This window comes from Apis laboriosa, unplaced genomic scaffold (genome assembly GCF_014066325.1).
Source record: "Apis laboriosa isolate Shangri-la unplaced genomic scaffold, ASM1406632v1 scaffold56_cov145, whole genome shotgun sequence".
In the NCBI taxonomy this organism is placed as follows: Eukaryota; Metazoa; Arthropoda; class Insecta; order Hymenoptera; family Apidae; genus Apis; species Apis laboriosa.
The window spans coordinates 1,435,029-1,457,757 of record NW_025223765.1 but is presented as its reverse complement, the minus strand read 5'-3'; the positions used below and the strand labels follow the sequence as shown (position 1 = coordinate 1,457,757).

Sequence of the window (22,729 nt, the reverse complement as noted above, 5' to 3'; positions counted from 1 at the left end):
AGTGAGAATAACATTATTGTCGTTTGAAATTGATCAAAAACAAATGAAGATTAATAAACATTCTATTTATAATTCTCTAATTTTTTTTGTAATTATCTTTTTATAAGATAATGTTTTGTAAAATCTTTTTATATTTTAATTTTCTTTATATAGTTAACATTTGCATAATTTCTTCGAACGATTGAAATTTGTTTGATTTGAAAACCTAGTTGATTTTCAAATCATATTTTATTTTAGTAATACTTGAATTGATTGACACTTGAATTCTAATGATTTAATTTGTTTAATAGAAATTAATAGAATATTCTTTGAATCGAATATTCTATATTTAAGCGTTGGGCCAATTAGAAATTCTTCTCTTCTGATTATTATATGGATTATTATATGGATACTATTTATAATGCGAATCTTGATGATGATGATGAACCTCTTATATGTATTTCATTCTATTTCATGTTCATTTAAATTCACTTCAGAATTTTGTAGTTTTAATATAAATAGCAATATGAAGCATTTTATTTGTATCAATCTTTTTTTTTTTCATATTGATTTCTCAAATTTTATTTATTTTTCGATACTTGAAATTTTTTATTTTCAACGATTGAGTTTGTTCAGTAGATGGCTAATCGAGCTTTCTTATTGGTTTTAATTTGTTCTCGATACAATTTTTACTTTTTATGATTCGATTCAAACAGTACAGCAAAATTCTATTTTGTTGAAAACGATTTTGGACAAAATTGAATTTGTTCGTTTAAATAGAGATGAATTAAGCATTCTGTTCTAAATGCTAGTTTGATCGGATTAAAACGATCGTATTAATTTTCGAATTAATATTCTTATAATATAGTGCACGAAAAATTTTGTTCGTCGTGTTTCTAATGCCAATGAAGAACATTCGAATGTTCAAGAAAGTGAAAATCAATCTTTTATAGTTTCGATTGAATCCGTGCTTTGGCTTAAAATTCGAACGAATTATGTTCCAACTCACGAAAAATTTTTTTAATGAATTTTTTACAATTTTTTTTTCTGATCTTAAATTTTATCATTTATTATGCCATTCAATTTGGAATTTTGCGTATGGAAAAATGGTTAATTTCAAATGTTGGGTAATATTGAATTTTTTATGTAATAAAGATTCGTCGATCTTTTAAATCATATTAATTTCAAATTGTATTTCTTCTTCGATACCCATTTAATTCTAGTAATTGAATTTATTTAATAGAGATAGCCGAATAAGCTATTTGTAAATATGATTCAAATCAGATCCTTTATTTTTTTATTCAATTATATAATTAATAATAAATTCTCTTGATATCAGAAGATTTTAATTTTTTAAAGCTTGCATGTTAATTTTTTTAAATTTTTCCAATAATAAATAAAATATTAATGTTAAGTTCCAAATTATATTTTTTCTTCAGTATTCTTAACATTAATACGCTACCTTGAGACTTGTACAGTGCATAAAATTGTTCTAATTTTGTTTCTCGTAGTTCTAATGCCAATAAATAACAGTCATATTTTGTTTTTGTAGTTATTCTTCTGCAATGATTGAATATGATCAAATCCTATCCTGATTAAAATCAAAAGTTTTAACAGATATACAAGACGTGTATTTTATTTAAATATAACTTAAACACGAATAATTTATAAGTTATTAAAAAAAAGTTTTTATTATTATATATTTATATATATATGATTATTTGATATAAAGAAATATATTATGCAATATAATTTTTTTCTGTAAATAAACGTAGAGAATATATATATATATAAAGAGAAAACGAAGATGAATTTCATTTTCAAAAATAAAAACAAAACTACATATTATGATATAATATAATAATATAATATAATAATTATAACAATCTCTTTATATCAAACAATCTTTCATTCATTTAATATTTCAATCGTTTTTAAAATCAGACATAGTATATAAAGAAAAAGTTTGTACTCACTCATGCATTGTGTTATTCTTTTTCTATGATTGGAATTTTTGAGATTTGTTGTTATTTGGTTATCGATTGCTAATGTTGTTGAAGATATAAGAATCTTGATCATGATGCACATCAGCCATGTTAAAATCCTCCTTGATCCTTCAATTGTGTATTTGTGTATCTCACAATATTCCAAAAACTGGAAAAAAAAATTTTTTTTAATGTAACGAAGAATAAAAACTTTAAAAATTAATTTGATACAAAATTTATATCAAAAATCACAGTGGCTTATTAACACGAAATTTGAAAGAATAATAGAGGCAATTTGATGATAAATTTAATTTGACTTTCTATAATATTAATTCTCAAATTAACTAATGTAACTTATAATATAGTGTATAAAAAATTGCTCTGATTTTATTTCTCGTGCTTTTAATGTCGAAAATAAAGAACATTTGAATGTTTTGGATGAACAAGAAAATTGAAAAAAGATGTTAATTGAAGTTTCATTGTTGTTTCTTAACGATTAAATCCTATGTTGAATCATTTTAATTGAAATCCAAGATTTAAAAAAATATTTTAAAAAGTTTTGGTGACTGATTGACACAAAATTTAAAAAGAGAGAAGTTGAATTTTTTGTGAGATTGAACCGTGGATCTAAAATTTTTATAATATAAAATTTTTTATATTATGTATTAAAACATATACAGATATTACTAAAACATTCAATGTTATTTATCTAAGTTACAATCGTTTTCGTTGTAGCCAATGACATTATATTTTTATTATATTACTATATATAATATTCATATAGTAATATATAAGAGTATGTCATATAAAATTTTAATTATTAAATCACACTTCGAATTAATGATTTACAATTCGATTAGAGTGTGAATATTAAAATTCACGCAGGCACTGAGTACGAGAGTTAACTCCGAATTTTTGAATTTTCACTTGTAGTTAAAGATTGCTAAACGACTGACTTCTTTTCAATGACAAGATTTCTACGAAAAGTTATAGAGATTAGGGGATGTTACTCGTGAATTCGTTGAAATTAGAGGGCGAAAAGAAGTTGAAGATTGGCTCTAAAAAAAAAGGAAGGCTGCAAAAGGCAACTGCGATTCATCATAAAAAGTTAGATTTATTGTTAGAAATTTGGAAGAAATTTTACTATACACGATGGTTATAATTCTATTGTTGCAATGCAATTATAAATTCTGGCAGCTATCAGAATGGCCAGATTCTATTACTATAGTAGCTTAGTACTTAGTAGCTTAGTTTTTTTCCACCAAATTTCCACAGAGAGAGAATATATGACATCACATTATCCCCACTGCAACGAAACATCTCACCTAAGTGCCTAATCTAGCAATGGTAGTAGGGATAATGTGATGTTACATTATCCTCACTATGCCAAGCTAAGCGTCATATCGTGTCACGTGACGTGTCTAATTCAGCAATAATAGTGGGGATATTTTGACGTCATATTATCCCCACTACGCCAACAAACATCGTATCGTATCACGTGACGTGCCTTTGCTTAATCTAGCAATAGTAGTAGGGCCAATAGTAATATGATCACCAAACGTATCGTATCTAATCTAGCAATAGTAACAGGCATAACGTAATTTCATATATTCTTCTCGTATGGAAATTAAGCTATGTTTAGTTTAGAGATAGTATACAGTTTAAATCTAATAATTTTATCAATAGAACTATCCGAATTATAGCTTGAATTTGTATCACTTTTTGTAAATGATTTTTTATTGATTCATATTATATCATATAATATTTATATGATTATTATCATATTTATATTTTATATAACTTCTTGAAGTAAATTTATATAATTGTTTCGAGTAAATTTGTACAATTGATGCTTGAAATCTTCTTTTCTGGATTTTTCTAATCAGGATCCATTCTAATTAATTATTATCAAAAAATTTATTTTCAAAATAAACGATACTTTGAAAGTCGCTATTCTTCCTTGCATCCTTAGTATTTTTAATTCGTGAGAGATTTTTTAATAATTAAAAAATGTGAGGTATTTGGTTTTCATTTTTTGAAAGATCTCGAACTTTTTTTTCAAATAAAAATTGTGATTTTAAACGTTTGGTAAATTATTCTTCGAAAATATTGAATTTATAACATGTTTTCATTTAAAAGTATAAGAAAATAAAAAATTTAATGAAATAAAAATTAAAATTTCAATTTTAAATAATTCAAAAATAATCTATTTTCATTTGATTTATTCATATGTTATTTTGTTTATATGTAAAAATAAAACTGTATAAAAAAAATATGCATATTATATTCATATGCATTAAAATTAATTAATTTAAAAATAAATTAAAAAATTTTTATTTAGTAATTAGTGGTAATTAAAATTTTATATTTGTTTTTTATTGCTAAAAGAATATTTTTTACGAAAAATTAGTTTGTATTAAACAATATAATATAAAACATAATAAGAGTTGTACAGTATCCAGAACATAATATTCGATAACAGATACAATAATTAAAGCACAGTTTTTTGAACTTATTAATTGGTTAATATATATATTAGTTATTATAATATATATATATATATATTTATATTTTGTATATATATATATATACAAAATTTTTAAAAATAACTATAATTTTTGAAATGTAAAATATCAAACTCACGAATATTAAATCAATTTGATAAAAAACAATTATAAAAAACATAATTTAAACTTTCTTTTTATCAAAAAGAAAACAATGAAAGAGCAAAGTTTTATTTGAACATATACTTAATGTTAATAATATATAATAAATGTAATTATACATGAAACATCGTAAAATATTAGATATTTAATAAAGAAAACTTAAAAAATAAATTTATAATTCATTTATTTTTTAGTAAATTTATTATTAACAAGCAATAAAAAAAATTTATGACTTGTTTATTCGAGAAATAAAAAATTTCTCGCATATAATAACAGAAAACCTTTTTCTATCATTATCGGTTTCCAATTAAGTCTAACCAGAGGCTCTAGGATGATGTGACCTCAAAACAATGCTGTTGTTTTTAAGAATTTAGACTTGCAATTGTATATGCTTAAGATATTCTAGCTGAAGCGTAACATAATCCCAAGTCCAAGGTTAACATACTCTAACTATGGCTAATTCAATATCTACTTTTAGGAAAATTTATGATAAATTTATGCCGATTAGTCCTTGATTATCACTGTATTTAGAGACGGATTTTAATAGTTAAAAATTTTAATAGTTAAAAAAGTTAATATTAAAGTTATTTTAATAATTTATTATTCAAAACATCGAATAACTGCAAACGATTAATTATAATGTTAACCGATCGAGGTTAAAGTTATGTGAACAATGAATCAACTATAACAGTCATGAATAAATGTTATTCAAACATTTTAAATAAAGTTATTTAAATAATAACTTAAAATAACTTTATTCTAAATTTTTAACAAGATTTTATGACATTATATATTATATCAACTATAATAGCTATAAATAATTAATAAAATTAATTATAAATAATTATCCAATTATTTTAATAAGTAATTACTTAAACTAAATTTATTCGAAATTTTTAACTAGTTACTTTTTCAACGGCTTCTGAACTCTGATCATATCTTTGTGTGACCAACTTAATCGAAGAATTTTCCATGATCTTATTGGCTATTGTTATGCCCTACCATGATCCTTTCAATTGAACTGTGGAAGGGATTTCTGAGAACATTCACGAAAAAAAAAAGAAAAATTTAATTAACAATGAACATATTTTGGATATCGTTGAAGAAGTAACTAATTAAAATGTTCAAATAAAGTTATTTTAAATAACTTATTAAAATGTTTGAATAATATTTATTCATAGCTAGTATAATTGATAATATATAATATCATATAACCATACCATTTGGCAATACAATTATCTGTTATTCGATGCTTTGCAAAAAACAATTTTCAACTTCAATTATTAAAATTTTGTCCATCTCTGTGAGCAAATCATACCGCCGGATAGAATCAATAGATAATTTTATAACCACGCATTGCATTTTGATTATTAAATACGATCTTATTATGATATTGTGAGAGACTTATATCTCGTATAAACAAGCATATTACAATTATAATACAATCTATTTATTGTTGTAAAAAAATATATTACCTGCTACGAATATCCAGCTGATCAATTGAAAGATCATTCTATCAAGCTCAAGCTATCGAGCTCTTATCCATCACTAACTATCGCGAGTGCAATCATTGTCACAGTCATTTTGATTGTTTTTTTTTGTACGAAAAATAATTGTTTTTTGTGTGAAAATCAATATTGAAAATCAGTATATATCAGTATATATTATTGAAAATTTTATTCGATTTTTGATATCATTAAATATATTAAGAGTATTTATTTCAATATTATTTTTGTTTAAATTTATTAAACAATATTACTTGAAAGAACTATTACAATTTTTACATTTTGCATGTTTTCAAACTATTGTGTTATAATCTTTACTTTAATAAAATAAAAAAAATTTTATCAAAAAATTTTTTTTAAATAAATACTATATTAAAAAATAAGCAAAAATACAATTTTGTAACGAATTATACTTTCATTTTTATTTTCACTTTCTTGAATACCTCTTCGTTTTCGAGATATAAGCAAGTATTTTTTTCGTTTTCGAGATATAAGCATTATTTTTCAACCAATTTTCATATTTTCTTCAATTATCATTTTGCTTTTTCACTATATTTTAGTTCACAATATACGAAAATTTAAGATATTCTTTTTTGTATTTGCTTTATATCATACTATACTTTATGTGTTTTATATTTACACCATATCATTTTACATTTCAAAAATTACAATATACCTAATGAATTTCGCGTTTTTAAATATATTTTTTTAAAATAAAATATTTAATTTATTAGGGATAGTATGTATTTTCTTATGTTCATCACACAGTGAATGAAAGAGAACAACCGATATTACAACTGGATCGAGACAAATTGCGATTTCGTGGCGAACAAGCGACCGAGTTCCCTACTTCTTCATGTTCCCATCCATGCAGTTCGAATCGCATCATGTATCCAAAGAAGGAAGATCCTTGCTGTTGGACATGCCAGAGTTGCGGCCTCTATCAGTACAAAGTGAACGAACAGACGTGCAAGGACTGCGCACTGGGTACGATACCGACCGAGAATGGAACCGGATGCGATCCTATTCCCGAAGAATTCGTTGAATATTCGAATCCCTGGGCGATTGTTGCGATAATAATAGCCGTTTCCGGTAATCTCAGGCAGAGAATTTAACCTGTCTTTTCTTTTTATTTAATACATCACGTCTAGCTAACTGACGAATCAATTGTGCTTTTTTTTGTTTGTTCGAAATATAGAATAATATAGAATAATGTAGAAGAATAATATCATATCTTTAAAACAGGACAATTTCTTTCCCGTTGTTGCTTTACTTCTATAGTATGCTAATTTTCTCATGGATTATTTATATTCTCCTATCGTGCTTTACTTCATATAAATGCAAATATATAAACTATAAATATAAATATAAACATAATAATATTTATTCTTAGCCTTTTCCATTTTTCTTCATGATAGGAGGAATATAGGAATGGAAAGAAGAACCACATACATTAATTTTACGTAATTGTGAATATACATTTACAATTATATAAGTTAATCTTCTTTCTACTCTTTTTTCATGCTTCAAGGAGTAGGGAGAAAAGTTACGAATTACCAGTTGCAGAACTTGAAACTCCAGTCACACGAGTCTTATTATATTATTAACAGATTACATAATATTTTTTTAATCATTTCTAATTATACTTTACTATTTGTTTTAGTGATTATACGTAATAGTTTGTTCGTGATATAAGAATCGGGTAAATAAGAGTCGTGCAACTTCTTGAGGAAAAAATGTAAGAGATGGAAAGCCAGATTCATAATCTTTGATTATTTATAAACAACTGTTCGAGAAGAAGATTGGATAGTCATATTATCTCCATTGCCGATACATTAGGCAGATAAGATGCGATACTTGGTTTTAACGAAACTGATCACGTGATGTATCTCTGTCTAATATAATAGTGGTAGTGAGAATAACATGACGTGACATGATATGAAAATTTGCCTATATGTCTAATAACAAAATAGTAATAATAGTAATAATATGACATCACATATTTTTCTCAGAAATTCAAAGAATCGAGTCTTTTAATAGTAAAAGTGATAGCATATCGCGTTATTCAACTACTATGCTAAGTAAAAAATACTTTGTGTCACACGTATTTTCATAATTGATCGAAACAGTTATATATATAAAGTATATTGAAGAAAGCTTGAAGAAAATAAATGAATATATTAAATATAATTGGAAAAAAAAAATGATGTTATGACAATGATTTTCAAGTTTTGGCATAAATTCATTCTGTTAGGAGAATATTAACTATTGACAAAATATGCTCTCATAATCTATGAGAATTTTACTATATAAGTACATTTATATTAATACATAATACAATACATAAATATTATGTTTACAACTGGTGACTCGATTCAATGAATAGATTATAGTATGATTAGAAAAGATATTTTCATTATTCCTCTGTCATTTTCTCATAGACAAACAATACACATATAAAGTTTGTCTCATAACATGTATAAAATAAATATTGTGAAGAAAACTTTCTTTATTTTTTAAATAATTGATTTCTTATCAATCTTCTCTTATAAATAAAATGTTTTAATTAAAACACAAACTTAAGTAATAGTACAATAATAAGCGATTTTGTGTTTTAATCTAACTTAATCCAAGCGTGATAAAAAATATGGAAAGTCCAAATATGAAAAATCGCAAAGCACATTAGTCGTAATTTTATTATCGTTCATCATAACATTGCTAATTTTTAATTTATTAACTTAACATTATATTTTTTCTTTTACTACTATTTTTCTATTTTTACTACTATTTTTTCTTTACTTTAATTCCCTCAAAATGGCAATAAACGCATAATTCTGCTGAAAATCGAATTAAGGTTATGTTGATATTTAATTAAGGTTATATTATTACTGAAGCAGCCAACGATTTAGAGAATCTCAAAATTGCGTTACAGGTATAGGTCTAACCATGTTCGTTTGTTCGGTGTTTTGGATTTACCGCGAGACTCCAATGATCAAAGCGTCTGGCAGAGAATTATCCTTCTTGCTGTTGCTCGGCGCGTTTGGATGCTTCTCAATGACGTTCGCCGTCGTGACTAAGCCTAGTGTCAAGAGTTGCGCCATAGTTCGTTTTGGAATTGGATTTTGTTACACGGTTTGCTACGCTGCACTCACGACTAAGATCAACAGGATTCATAGAATATTCAACGATCCTGGACGAAGTCCACGACGGTAAAGAGATTTCGATTTCGAAATTTATCAACATTGTTCGATTGATGACAATAAAATTTTTGATAAAAAATATCGATCATTTTTTAAATAGAATAGAACTAATATTCCATTGGTATGGTTCTATAAATTTTTCAAATATTTCGGATATTCATTTTTTTTCTCATTTATGATTGAAATGACTAATTAAATTTTTATTTATTAAATGAAAAAAATGAAATGAATTTTTTATTTAAAAAATGAAAAAAGATCTAGATCTAGGTCTAAAATATTGAATTATATTTAAACATTTATAATTTTTAACTATAAATTTTAAAATTGTTTTTAGAATCTACTTTTCAAATTCTATCAATTTAAAAAGCAATTGAAAAAATATCTATAAAACTTTGTGTCTAAAAGAATAAAATTTCATCCGATTGAGATTTATTTATTATTTATAATCAGTTTAAATCGCGTTAGATGAAGTGAATAGATAGAATTCAGATTGCAGTGATAAAATGATAGAATGATAGATGATAGAATAATAGAATGATTGAATGATTGAATGATTTCACTCTCACTATCTTATTTTCATCTGATACAAATTTATAACTTGATAAATAAATTAACACTTCAATTAATATTTTTGTATAATAATTTTTGAATTTTGAATAATAATTTTGTTTTAGCCTCTAATATCACGAATATATTAATATGCTATATAACTCGAAAATATATGTATATCATAAATATAGACCATAAATGTATATATATAAATTACCAAAAATTAAAAATATTAAAAGTTAGTATAACTTGAAAAATTATTAAAAAGAAGACGAAAGAAAATTAAAAAAATTAAAAAAAGAAAAAACTGTCTGTTCAAAATGAATTATTTCTATTATTACATAAAAATAAATTGTAATATAAAAAAAAATAAATGAATAATAATAAAATAATGATAAATAATACAATAATACCTATTCTAATCTTTGCTTTATAAATTCTATTTTCTAGAAATGGAATAGATTTATAAATATATTAATGAACGAATATTAATGAATATTTAAAAATTCAAATAACACTGTCTTGTTCTATTTCTTTATTTATTTCACATTAAAATAAAATTTTTGATTTTGTAAGATGATTTTGATACAAAATGTTAATTAGAAAAAAATTATAATAATAATAATAAATATAAATGAGTAATAATAATTAAATTTTTAATTAAATAATGTAATTATCTAATACATTTGTGATAATTTTATCGATCAAAGGAAATAAAAAAGTAATTGAAATAATTTTTAAATAAACAAACAAATATTGTTTCTTTCATATTGTAAGATAACAAGACAGTGTTTCTCAATTTAAATTGCAGTCCAATATTAGATCGCCTAAAATTTTTAATAAATCATAAGAACTTTTAAATGTGTATGATTTTTTTTTATATTTATTTATACAAAATGTCTCATTTAAATAGATTATTGATAGCATTGATAACATTGAAAAATATTTTTCGAAACTTTTTACAAAAATTGAATTTAATATATTATTTGATTAAGAAATTTTGAATAAGAAATTTTTTTCAGATTGAAACAAGAAAAATATATTTACATTAATTTTTTTTTATATAAAATTATAATTATAATTTTTCAATATATATTATTTCATAAATCAATATAGCTAATCATTTTTTTTTAAATTATTAATAAGTCACTTGTGCAAAAAATCTATTATTAATTTGAAATGTATTTTAACATTCAATATTGTAAAATTTACTATATGAAAGACAAAGAAAAATACACAAAATGATATTCTTTTTTTAATCCTTTCCTTATCTTATTATCATCGATTTTCGAAATATATGAGAATAAATCGATTTAAATAAAACATTCTATATAATAATATATTCTATATAATAATTCCAGATTATAAAATTTTTATATTATAAACATTTAAATTTCGATAAAATCATAAACATAATATATATTATAAACAATTATATTTATATTAGATTACGTGGTAGAAATGTTCTTCACGACTTTCATAATTTGACTCTTGAAAAAGAATGCAGTTAATATTTCGAAGACAATACATATTATGTCTTTCAATTGAATAATTAGCTTTAAAACATATTTAATGATATTCTAATATCTATTATTCATTAATTGTAATATTATTATATCATTATCATTTATTATGAATTTTTTTCAATTATTAATTATTATTTGTTAAAATTTATTATTATATAATAAAATAATTGATTTTAAACAGATGATATTTTTTTTCCTTTATTTTTCTTCTTTGTTTATCTTTTAAAGTCAAACTTTCAATAACTTTTTTTAGCTTATACTTTCGTATAACCAATTTTTTATATATTTTCGAACTAAATTAATATAATATTAAATAAAATTATAAAAATTATAAATATAACAACAAAATTATTAATTTTGTCATTTATTAATTATATTTATTTATCATTTATTAATTTATTAATTATATTTATTTATCATTTATTAATTATATTATAAAATTTCTTCTTATGTCAATAATTCCGAAAATCTTCTTTTCTAGTATCTCAATTTACAGAATAAATGAATTTCATGTTAGATATATTATTACTAATTATTCATAACAATATTATCAAAAATAAGAGAAATAATATAAAATTGGTAAATTAGTATATATAGTAATAAAAAAAATAATATATATTTATTAATTATATATAGTATATATAATAATAAAAATAATTATAAAAAAATGAAAATATAAAAAGTAATAATTAATAGAATTAATTATTCAATCTCATCAATTGAATAATGTTCCTTAATAATAATAATATATAGGCTATCTTAAAAATATGAGAACATTTCTTAATTAGACATTCCTGAAATAATTTTAAGCAACATTTTGCAGAAATTTTCGTTACAGTTGTTTGTTAATGACTTGTTAACAAAACAATAATATTGATTATAAAATGTTTATCGAGCACGAAAATATATTGAATATTATAGTTTATTTATTTATTAGTTTATTTATTTATTATGTTCATGATATAATTCGATATAATTTATTTATTGATAAAAAAATATTTAACCGGTTATATTCAACATATTTTCTTCATGTTGCTTAAACTTGTTCGAGTTCGATTAGTGGTTCGTAGCCAACACTATCGATTCGATTAGGCTATGCGCTTTGTGATTGGTTAGTGTTTTTTGTTAACAAAATTGTAACGAAAATTTTTACAAAGAAAAATATTGCTTGAAATTACCTTAAGAATCTGAGTTAACTAGTTAATGAATGTTTCCATATTTTTAGAAATTATTTTTTAGACATTAATTCTGAATAACGTATAATAATATATTCACAGCTTTACCAGCCCACGATCTCAATTAATGATCGCATCGATCTTAATTCTGATCGAAATCGTATTCGATGCGGGTTGGTTACTGAAGGAACTACCAGCTGTCGAACACTCGTATTCTAGAAGATCTGCGAATGTCAGAATTTGTCGAGGTTCTGAGAACGGTTCTTACGTGATTGGTTTATTCTATCCATTCTTGTTGACCGGTAAGTACAATAATACTTTAGCATTCAATGCATTTTTTATTTAAAATATATGATAAAGCAACGAAAAATTCAGAAATGGATTTCAGAATTCAAAAAAAAAAAGACAAAATGACAAAAGAATCCCAAGAAAAATGATTGGAGTTTATTTTAAAAAATGTTTCAACTTCTTCAGTGAAATTGACACATTGTTTAGTTTTTTTTTAAATTAAAATTATTCTAAATTAAAAAAAAAAATTAAAATTTGTTGAAGAATTTTTCAAAATTTTTTAGTAATAAAAAACAAAAAACTCAAAGCACTTGATAATATTTTATTTTATTTAATAATCATTCAACCTTTCAAAGTATTAAGTAATAGTTTCTTTGATGTCTTATAATATTTGAAAGGGTTAAACGATGATAAAATCGTTTAAAATTGTGAAATTTTAAAGATAATTTCAATTTTTTATTTTGTTTTACAACAAAAAACGGTAAAGATCATTAACTTCAATGAAAATAACTTTATCTTTAATAATTTTAAATTTATATATATATATATAAATTTATATTACAAAAAAATATTATTGCAGATATTCTAATAAATAAACTTTAAAATATTCAAGAAAAAATTATTATTTATATAATCAATTTTTAATAATTCTTTATTAAGATTTGTTATTAATATTTGTTATTAAAACACTTAGTACAATTATTATTATATATTATTGTTAATAAAATCATTTAGTTTAATATTTATATTGAATATTATTTAAGAAATAAAGAATAAATTTTCAATTAAGATATAAAAAAAAATATAAAAAAGATATAAAAAAATATTTTCTCAAATAATCAATTCTTTAATTTTTTATTTAACCATATAATATACATAAAATCAAAATAAAGAAATTTATTTATCAGCTAGTAATTAACATTTGTCCAAATCTGCCATTAATTCATCATAAATTAAAAGATACACTATTAATATAACGACATTATATGCTAACAATGTATATTTATACAAAATTTATAAATACACAAAATATATATATATTTCGATTTCTAATGAAATGAATTGCAATGTCTACGAAATATCGGAATTCCAAAAAAAATTTATATTCGAAAGCTTCGATAAAAAGTTCATTTAAGACAATAAAGAGGCAATAAAGTGAGACATAAAGAATAATATTAACAAAATTAAATATATTATACATATATTCTTTTAAAACATTCTATTAAAACATTTTTATAGTAAATATATATTTGTCTTCATATTCCAAAAATTGAGATAGAAAGAATAACTTTTTTTTAAATAGCTAAATTTTTTACGTATCTTGATGTGAAAAATAAAATTTATTATAAGATGAAAAACATCTTATATTTATATATTCAATATTTACGTTGATAGAATGACAAGATGATCTCTAATAATGCGATTAAATGATTTTATGTGAAATAATAAGTAGAAAAGAAAAAATAAAAATTTTGGATTTAAAGCTTCGTTTTCGAATAAATCAATTGTTTTCGAAAATTTATCAAATATCGACGGAAAATTATTTTATATGTGAAAATAAACAAAAAATAAGAAATAATAAGATTTTATTTTCTTTTCTCCGCTTAAATCTTTGTTTTTAAGAAAATCGTATAATCAAGAAGTTGTATTAATGATAATCGAAATTAAAAAAAATTTTTTTTTTTAATCAATGATTTTCATGATTTTTCAAATGTCAATTTATTGGTTATATTTTATTATTATTATTTTGCTATATTTTATTAGAATTTATTAATTTTATTATTTATTAAATTTTGAGTTATATTCAAATTATAATTCAAAGTTCAATTACGAAGAGTGAATACATACAATTAAGGATTATCCTATTATATGTAGAGATAATCAAAATTAATTTTATTTTTTTTTTTTTTTTGAGTTAGTGATTTTCATGATTTTTCAGATGTCAATTTTCATTTATTAGAATTTGTTAAAATTATTGTTAAATTTTGTTATTGTTTGAAACTTTTATAACCTTGAAAGTTCAATAATTGAAATCAAAAAAAAAATCATGTAACAAATTTATTATTATTTATTATTATTATAATAATAATAATAAAATTGTTGAAGAGGAAGATTTATCATTCAATTTGTTTCAAAGTTTGAGTTCAATTGTGAAAAAATTTTTTAGTATCTTTTCGATTAAATTTTTCCAAAAGAAAAAAAGAAAAATATATTTATTTTTCTATTTATTAATGATATAAAAACATCTATAAAAACAATAAACTGATAAAAATTGAAATGAATTTTGAGACTGTTTGCTTTGTTATACAACTTTTTTTTCACGAAATTATATTAATAATTTAAAATATCGATACTTTTTCATTGAATATTTATTATTTCATCAAATATAAATATTATATTCTTTATTATATATCGCATATAAATTATCGTGTGAAAAAATTGTGTAAAATGCACACAAATCCAGTATGAAAGAAGGCTAACTCACCTCTTTTGATGAAACAAAATATATAAAAAAAAAACTGGCATTAACGCAAACTTTTAGTTTTTTAAATTTCTATTTATATTCTTCTTTTGAAAATACAAAATTATAATAATATCATAATTCGTAAGACGTATGTTCTCTAACACAGATATTCGATAACTAATGCTCTTTCTTATACTTATACCCACTGATACGATCACGAAAGTACTGTATTATTTAAATTGTTTGTAAACAACATTTTCTCATTTTACCTCATATTGTCCCATATTTACCTTACAGTAACTGTTATTAATATCAGGATATAATACATGAAAGTTTTTGTCGTATATAGGGTGTTAATATATTTATGTCCAATTTTTGATTATTCGGTTATTATTATTTTAGATACAAAAAAAAAACAAAAATTGTTATGCAAAAAAATATCATTTAAAACTTATTTATTGAGCTATATGTAATATAAGTATTAGACGAAGAGACAAAGTAAAACGATTCATTTTAGAAATAATTTTTATTGATGTGAAATCTTAAAAGTTTTCAAAGTTTAAGAAGTTTTAATTTTAAAACTTTTTGCTCATAATAATTGTTCATAATATTTTTATAATTCGAAACTTTAAACTGAATAAAGAATAATTTATATAATTCTTTACAATTTATGAAAATCTGAATTAATTTTTATTTAAATAATAAATTGATTTTATATTCTAATAGTTTCTATGCAAAAAATTACAAAATATAAAAATAAAAACTTTTTTGCAAGCTAAGAAGATGACTACTGTTATTATTAGCTAGTTATAAATCTGAATTTGAAAATTTTCAAAAATAAAAATTTTTTTATTACATAAAAAAAAAGAAAAGAAACAGAAAAGAATTAGCATTCTGAATTTCGAGAATTTTGAATTAAGTTTCACAAATCTAATTAGATTTCAATCCATTTAATTATTTTTTTATATTTTTATATTGATAAGAATTCATTATGTGTAGACTTCAAACGCGATAATTTGAATTAATAAAAAAATGCATATGATCGATGCAATGAATATTATATTTTCAATTTTAAAATATTTTAATAAAAAAAAGAATATTAATTTATTCATTATAATATAGGATTATAGTAATATTTATTATCAATAAAAATATGAATAAAAATGAAAAATAATGAATAAAATTAAGAGCAAGTTATAAATAATTAATATTTTTTTATTCCAATTTGATATAAAATTATTGTTGTTATTAATATAAAACAATTGTATATAGATATATCAAATCTACTAGATTAAAATAAAACAATTTAATCTATTGTTGAAACATTTATAAAATCATTGAAAAAATAATATTAAATAATTTCGTAATTTCTAACATTTAATAATTGAATGTAGTTGCAACCGATACATTTTATTATATGAATAACATTTTGTTCATTACTTTGATTCGTTTATTTTAATATTATATACTTATATACTTTATCATGTATAATTTATTTTACTGTTTATTTCATTTTTTTTTGTTTTCTCTATTGTTTCAGTTGCGTCCACGTTCTATGCAATCAAGACAAGAAAATGTCCGGATGGCTTCAATGAGACACGATGTATCGCGTTCGCAAATTATGCAACAATCATATTATGGTTGGCATTTGTGCCTTTATACCTGACATCAACTAAGAATGTCGTTAAAGTAATCACATTGGCTCTTTCACTGTCACTGAATGGATTGGTGCAATTGATTTGCTTATTTCTTCCAAAAGTCTACGTAGTGTTGACCAAGCCTGAAAAAAACACAAAGGAATTAGTAATGGCCAGACATACATGTTCGTCTTATCCAACAACGCCTTGTACGCCAATCACGCCAGAACTGCCATCTGCCTCGCTCTTCATTATCGACCGTGATCGATCGAAATCGTTATCTTTTGCCGATCATTTCCGATTTAATAAAATTTCTCTGTAATAGGCTAGATTTTAGATAAGTATATAAAATAATATTGTTTCTGAAAAAATGATAATTTTAAATAAAAAAATGCGTTTCTTGCAATTTTGTATTATTATCAAGATTGGAACTTTATAAAAAATCCAAATATCATAAGTTAGCATCTGAAGATCTCAATAAATAATTTGAGATTAAAAGAATAAAAAAAAAAAAGTATAAAATTATAATAATATTAATTATAATTAATCATATTTAATATTATATTAATAGAATTTTGTATAGAATAGATAATAATAGAAATACAGAATGCTTTGTTTAAATAAAAACTATAGAAATGAAACTGAAATTATAAAAAGAAAAAAGTTTTATGAATATATTTAAACGTAAAAACATATAAGTATAAATATTAATTAAATATTAGTATAAACATTAATTTTTTTATAAATAGATATATAAAGATCATATATGAATGTGCATATATTTTTTTAAATGGAATCATATAATTTTTTTTCACTAATTAATGCAATTTATTTTTTTACAAAAAAGTATAGATCGATAATAATTAAGAAAATGACAATGGATATTAAAATATTAATGAATAATGGTTGTTTTTTATTTAAAAAAAAAATTATTAAAAAATTTACTTGGCAATCAGATTTTTTAATAATCCATTTAAAGAATTACCATTAGAAAAAAAATTTATACATTTGTGATTATTATAAAATATCTTTTTTAAAATAATTCTATTTCAAACAGTTTTTTAAAATTACCTTTAATTTAAAAAATAATTGCATTCAAAAATTAAAATGAAATATTTTTTACATGTTAAATTCTATATAAAAATTAATCATATAATGTATACAAATAATTTTTATAAAAACATTTTTCTTATAATTAGAATTTTTTCTGAGATATGTATTTAATTGTTTTCATTTAAATGAAACATCTGTCACGTTTAATTAATAATAAAGAATTTTAAAACTTATTTGTTATTAAAAACTTTAAATATGGAAGAAATAATAAAGACAAATTTTGTAATTTTTTTTAAAATGATAATTAAAATATTGTCATTTTGTCATTTTTATCAAATCATAATATTAAATCAAAGTATTCATAAAAATTTTAATAATTTAAAATATTCTGTTCGTTATAAATTAATATAAATTTAATAATTTATAACTAAAAAATCAATTATTTTTCTTATCAATCTAATCCAAAGCAGAAACAATTTTAATCGTAACTACATCTACCTTTTTTTTTCTTTTCCCAATTTTTTTTTACCTATTTCTATTGATAAAATACAATGTGTAATAAAGAGAGAAAATAAAATCACATTAAAGGTGTAAATCTCATGTGCACACTTGCATTTATTTAATAACGAAAAACATCTTAAAACTAAAAATATCTGCAAACAATACAAATGAACGTTTTCTTTTTTTTTTTTTTTTTTGACTCGAACAGAAATGATGTATCGTTTCGTTGGAAGACATCGATTTCTCGTCGTCGATGATTATATAATCTACGATAATATCTACGACGAGGAAGATCGAAACGCTGAACGAGACAAGATTATAACGATTGTTGTACGGGACTTATTATCCTAAGGTAGCGAGGTTCACCTCACGAATGAATTCTTTCTCTCTCTGTTTCTCTTTCTTTCGGTTAATGTAGAATCTCTCTTGAATTTATCAATTATTAAGTACATAATTATTAAGTATATAAATTAGTAGTCTAATGATTATAGTAGTAAGAAGAAGAAGATTCAAGATCCTGTAAATATTTTGAAATTTAAAATTAAAAAATCTTAGATATCTTCTTTCAATTATCTTTTTTTTACTATGAAGACATCTTCTTCCATTTTTCATCACTTTATTTCTATATGCAATATTTTTAAAAAAATTTCCTTTATAGAAAAAATGAAAGAAAATAAGACAGTTTTGATCTGAAATAAGAAATTGTTTTCTTATTCAAAATTAATAATTTATTTTTCTTTATTTGAAGTTATCTGAAAAAGCTCATAAAGTAAAAAATCTGTGAAAATACGCCATAATAATAATGTAAAATAAGCCATAAATCTTTATATATTAAAAATTGCTTAGTGACAGGATATATTCCATTCTTTTCTAAAAAATATTGTTGTAACAAAGTCGATAACAACTTTACTATTTTAGAATAAAATCAAACTGAATAATATATTTGATAATAAACAACTAGATAATAATTCCTTATTTCAGATCTTAAATGTTTAATTTATTTTAAAATTGATAGTTTTAAACTTAGTAATAAGATATACTTAGTAATAAGAATAAGAGAAAGTAATATAATTAATGAACTACTCAAATTATTTAGAAAATGAAAGAATAACGGATAAAAAAACCAATAACTAAGCAACTAGTTTCTTTGCATAAAATAAATTTTTCTAGCAAGTTTGCTTATATCAACTATAATTTATTATAACATCTTAATTTAATATTTATCTTCGAATATTTAAAAATTGCATTTTAAAAAATCACAAATAAATTATAAATTTATATAAATGTTTCTAATTTCATTTAATTTTTTACTTCTGAATTTTAAAAATGGAAGAAAAATATGAGATAATTTATTTTGGATTCAAAAATTGAATTAGATTTTTGATGATATCGATACTTTCCATTAATTATTAAAACGCCTTCTTTTTAGACATTCTTTTTAGATATTTTGTTTCTATTCTAGCAATTCTATATTCTTAACATTCATCTTCAAATATTCAAATCATTCTCTATTCAACATTCACTTTCAAATGTTCAAACATAAACATTGCACTTCGAAACTCATAAACCCATAATTTGTAAATTCACATATCTTTCTTTTCTAAGGCTCGCTAAGGCATCCTCTTGATATATTTTATCATGTATAAAAATAAAAATTGATAACACGAAATGATCTAGCACTTTTTATAATTAAAATATTTCTGATATATAAGAAATATATTTCTGATATCATTTGATATTTCTGATTTATAAGAAAAATTTGCGAAACATCGAAATCACTAGTCACTGTAGAAAAGGCACTAAACTGTATCCAGATTTTATATTTCAAAATATATATATATATATATATATATTTCAAAATCAGATATATATATTTCAAAATCACATAACACTTTTGATTATAAGAAAAATTAAAAGTCATAAAACTATTATTACAACATTATAGAAACTCATAGCTAATCACTTTCATAATTTCATTTATAAAAATACTTGTAACTAGTTCCTGGAATACTAATATTTCAATACTGATTAAGTTAATCACTAATCAGAGTATAAATGCTTGTTATTCATTTCTATCAAAGAAGATTTCCATTATATAACATATAACTACGAAACATACAATATTATTTTGATTCTTAAACTTTTTTTTACTATGAAATATACAATTTATTTTGATTCTTAAACTTCTTTTTTTCATTTATTATTTTCTATATTCGATAGTATCTGGTTAACTGCACTTTCTGTCCATTTAACTCTTCGTAAAGTTATATCTATTAATTTCTGAAATTGAAACTTCAATTTTTTAAACCATATATGTGTCTCTAAAGTCGATCCAAGAAAACAACGCAGTAGATATAAATAAATGCATTTAATCGACATAGATTCACAAATTTCCCTGCAAATTAAGAAAAAGATATTTTTATAAATAATAATTTGTTCATAATTTTTACTTGGCGATTTTGATATATCTTTTCATTCACAATAACAATAAAATTCATAAATTTTTTTATATAATCTAAAAAATAAAAATAATTATTAAAAATAACTATAAAATAATGATATCAATTCACTCCTGAAAATGGACAAATGACAATCAGTTGATAAGCAATAGCTTTAACTGTAATAATAGATTTCTTGAACTGCTTAAATTACTGCTTCGTCAATCAATTTCAAAAACTTTAAATATATATATTATATATAATATTACAACAAAGATGAATACTTTTTTCCATTCTTATTTATAGAAAATATTTTTAAAATATTATATTTAGATTTATATATAAATCTAAAAATCTAAAAATCATCAATAATTTTCAAAATATTTTTAACCTTTAACTGGTACATTCTAACCTAATTCCGTTAACTGAGGATTATTGTACAAAGAAAAATCTAAACTCAAATTACATTCAATAAAAAATCAATTTCATTAAGTACTTAAAGTCCAATTTTCGAATACTTAATCAATATAAAATACTTTTAATTTTAATATCATCTATTATCTATATTTATAAAAAAGAAAGAAATAGAGAGAGAGAGAGAGAGAGAGAGAAACGCGCGCAATTGTCCGAAAGACACGATACGAGTAAAAAACTCAAGGGTTGAGCATTTGAATTGAGCGTGGCGCTTGTTCCTCGATCGATCGGTCGGTCGGTGCACCGTCGCTGACCTATGCGAAGGTTGACCTCGTTATAGTCACCGGCCAACTCTCGCTCGAAAGGCCTTTCATTATGGACGGAATGGCTGATAAGGATCTGCGTGAAGTCGCGTGATTTTTCGCACGGACGAGCGCGATTAAGTACTTAGAAATATTCTATTTACAAGTTAAAGATGATTTTGTTGAAAAGCTCGTAAATTTCCTCACTGATTTCAATGAGTCTGAAATATATTAATTAAGGACATTTTCAGCAATTTTTTTTATACGTATAATGTAATTGATTAGTTGTCTCAATTTTCTCAAGTTATATGTTAAAAATATTTTTCACACTATAAACTATTAGGTAATTTTTATTAAGAAATCGAGAATTCTTCTTTTGTAAGTATATTTTTTAAAAATAATTCGCGAAAGTTTTATTTTCAAATATATTTTTGTCTTTAGATTGATTTGCTGATAAAAATAAATTTGTATTTAATATATTATTCAAATATAGCAAGTTAGATAATTTTTAGATATATATTAGATATATTCACTATATACCTAATTATATTTTTATCTAGTTTAAAAAAAAAACAATTTATTGAAAAACGATTTAAGATAAGTTAGATATTATTTATGTAAGAAATACATACTAGATGCAAAAATGCAAAAATGCAAAAACAAAAGTATAAACATTATATAATATAAAAAATATTTTTATACCATATAAAATTAACTCATATAATTCAAAAATCAAGATCGACCTATACAGAAAAAAATTCCTCAAAATGTCCTTAACAACGTGTATCTCCATAATAGGTTGCAATAAGGAAATCTTAGAATCAGTCAATTGTGCAATTCAATATATCTAATTCGGTAATTCGAAGCATTTTTGCTCGCATTCAAATATAATAAATTAAAATATAATTTTGATTTCTTTTTTATAAAAATATGTTTATCACTCGTATGATTTTGCTGATGAAAATGAGATTAATCACAATATACTTAAAACGATATTAAATTGATTATAATAATATTGTACCTATATATATCTTGTATTTATTTTCT

At 22.0% G+C, this 22,729-nt stretch overlaps 1 protein-coding gene across 1 annotated transcript in view; it reads left to right on the top strand.

Moving 5' to 3' along the window:
- LOC122717741 (metabotropic glutamate receptor 3-like) overlaps positions 1–17,387 on the top strand; it is a 75,121-nt gene extending 57,734 nt beyond the window's left edge. The window contains exons 9-12 of the mRNA XM_043942111.1: positions 6,904–7,227; positions 9,068–9,344; positions 12,688–12,887; positions 16,878–17,387. Coding sequence (XP_043798046.1) covers positions 6,904–7,227; positions 9,068–9,344; positions 12,688–12,887; positions 16,878–17,296 — 1,220 coding nt within the window. The 3' untranslated portion in view covers positions 17,297–17,387. The remainder of the gene's footprint in view (positions 1–6,903; positions 7,228–9,067; positions 9,345–12,687; positions 12,888–16,877) is intronic.
- Positions 17,388–22,729: the final 5,342 nt, after the last annotated feature.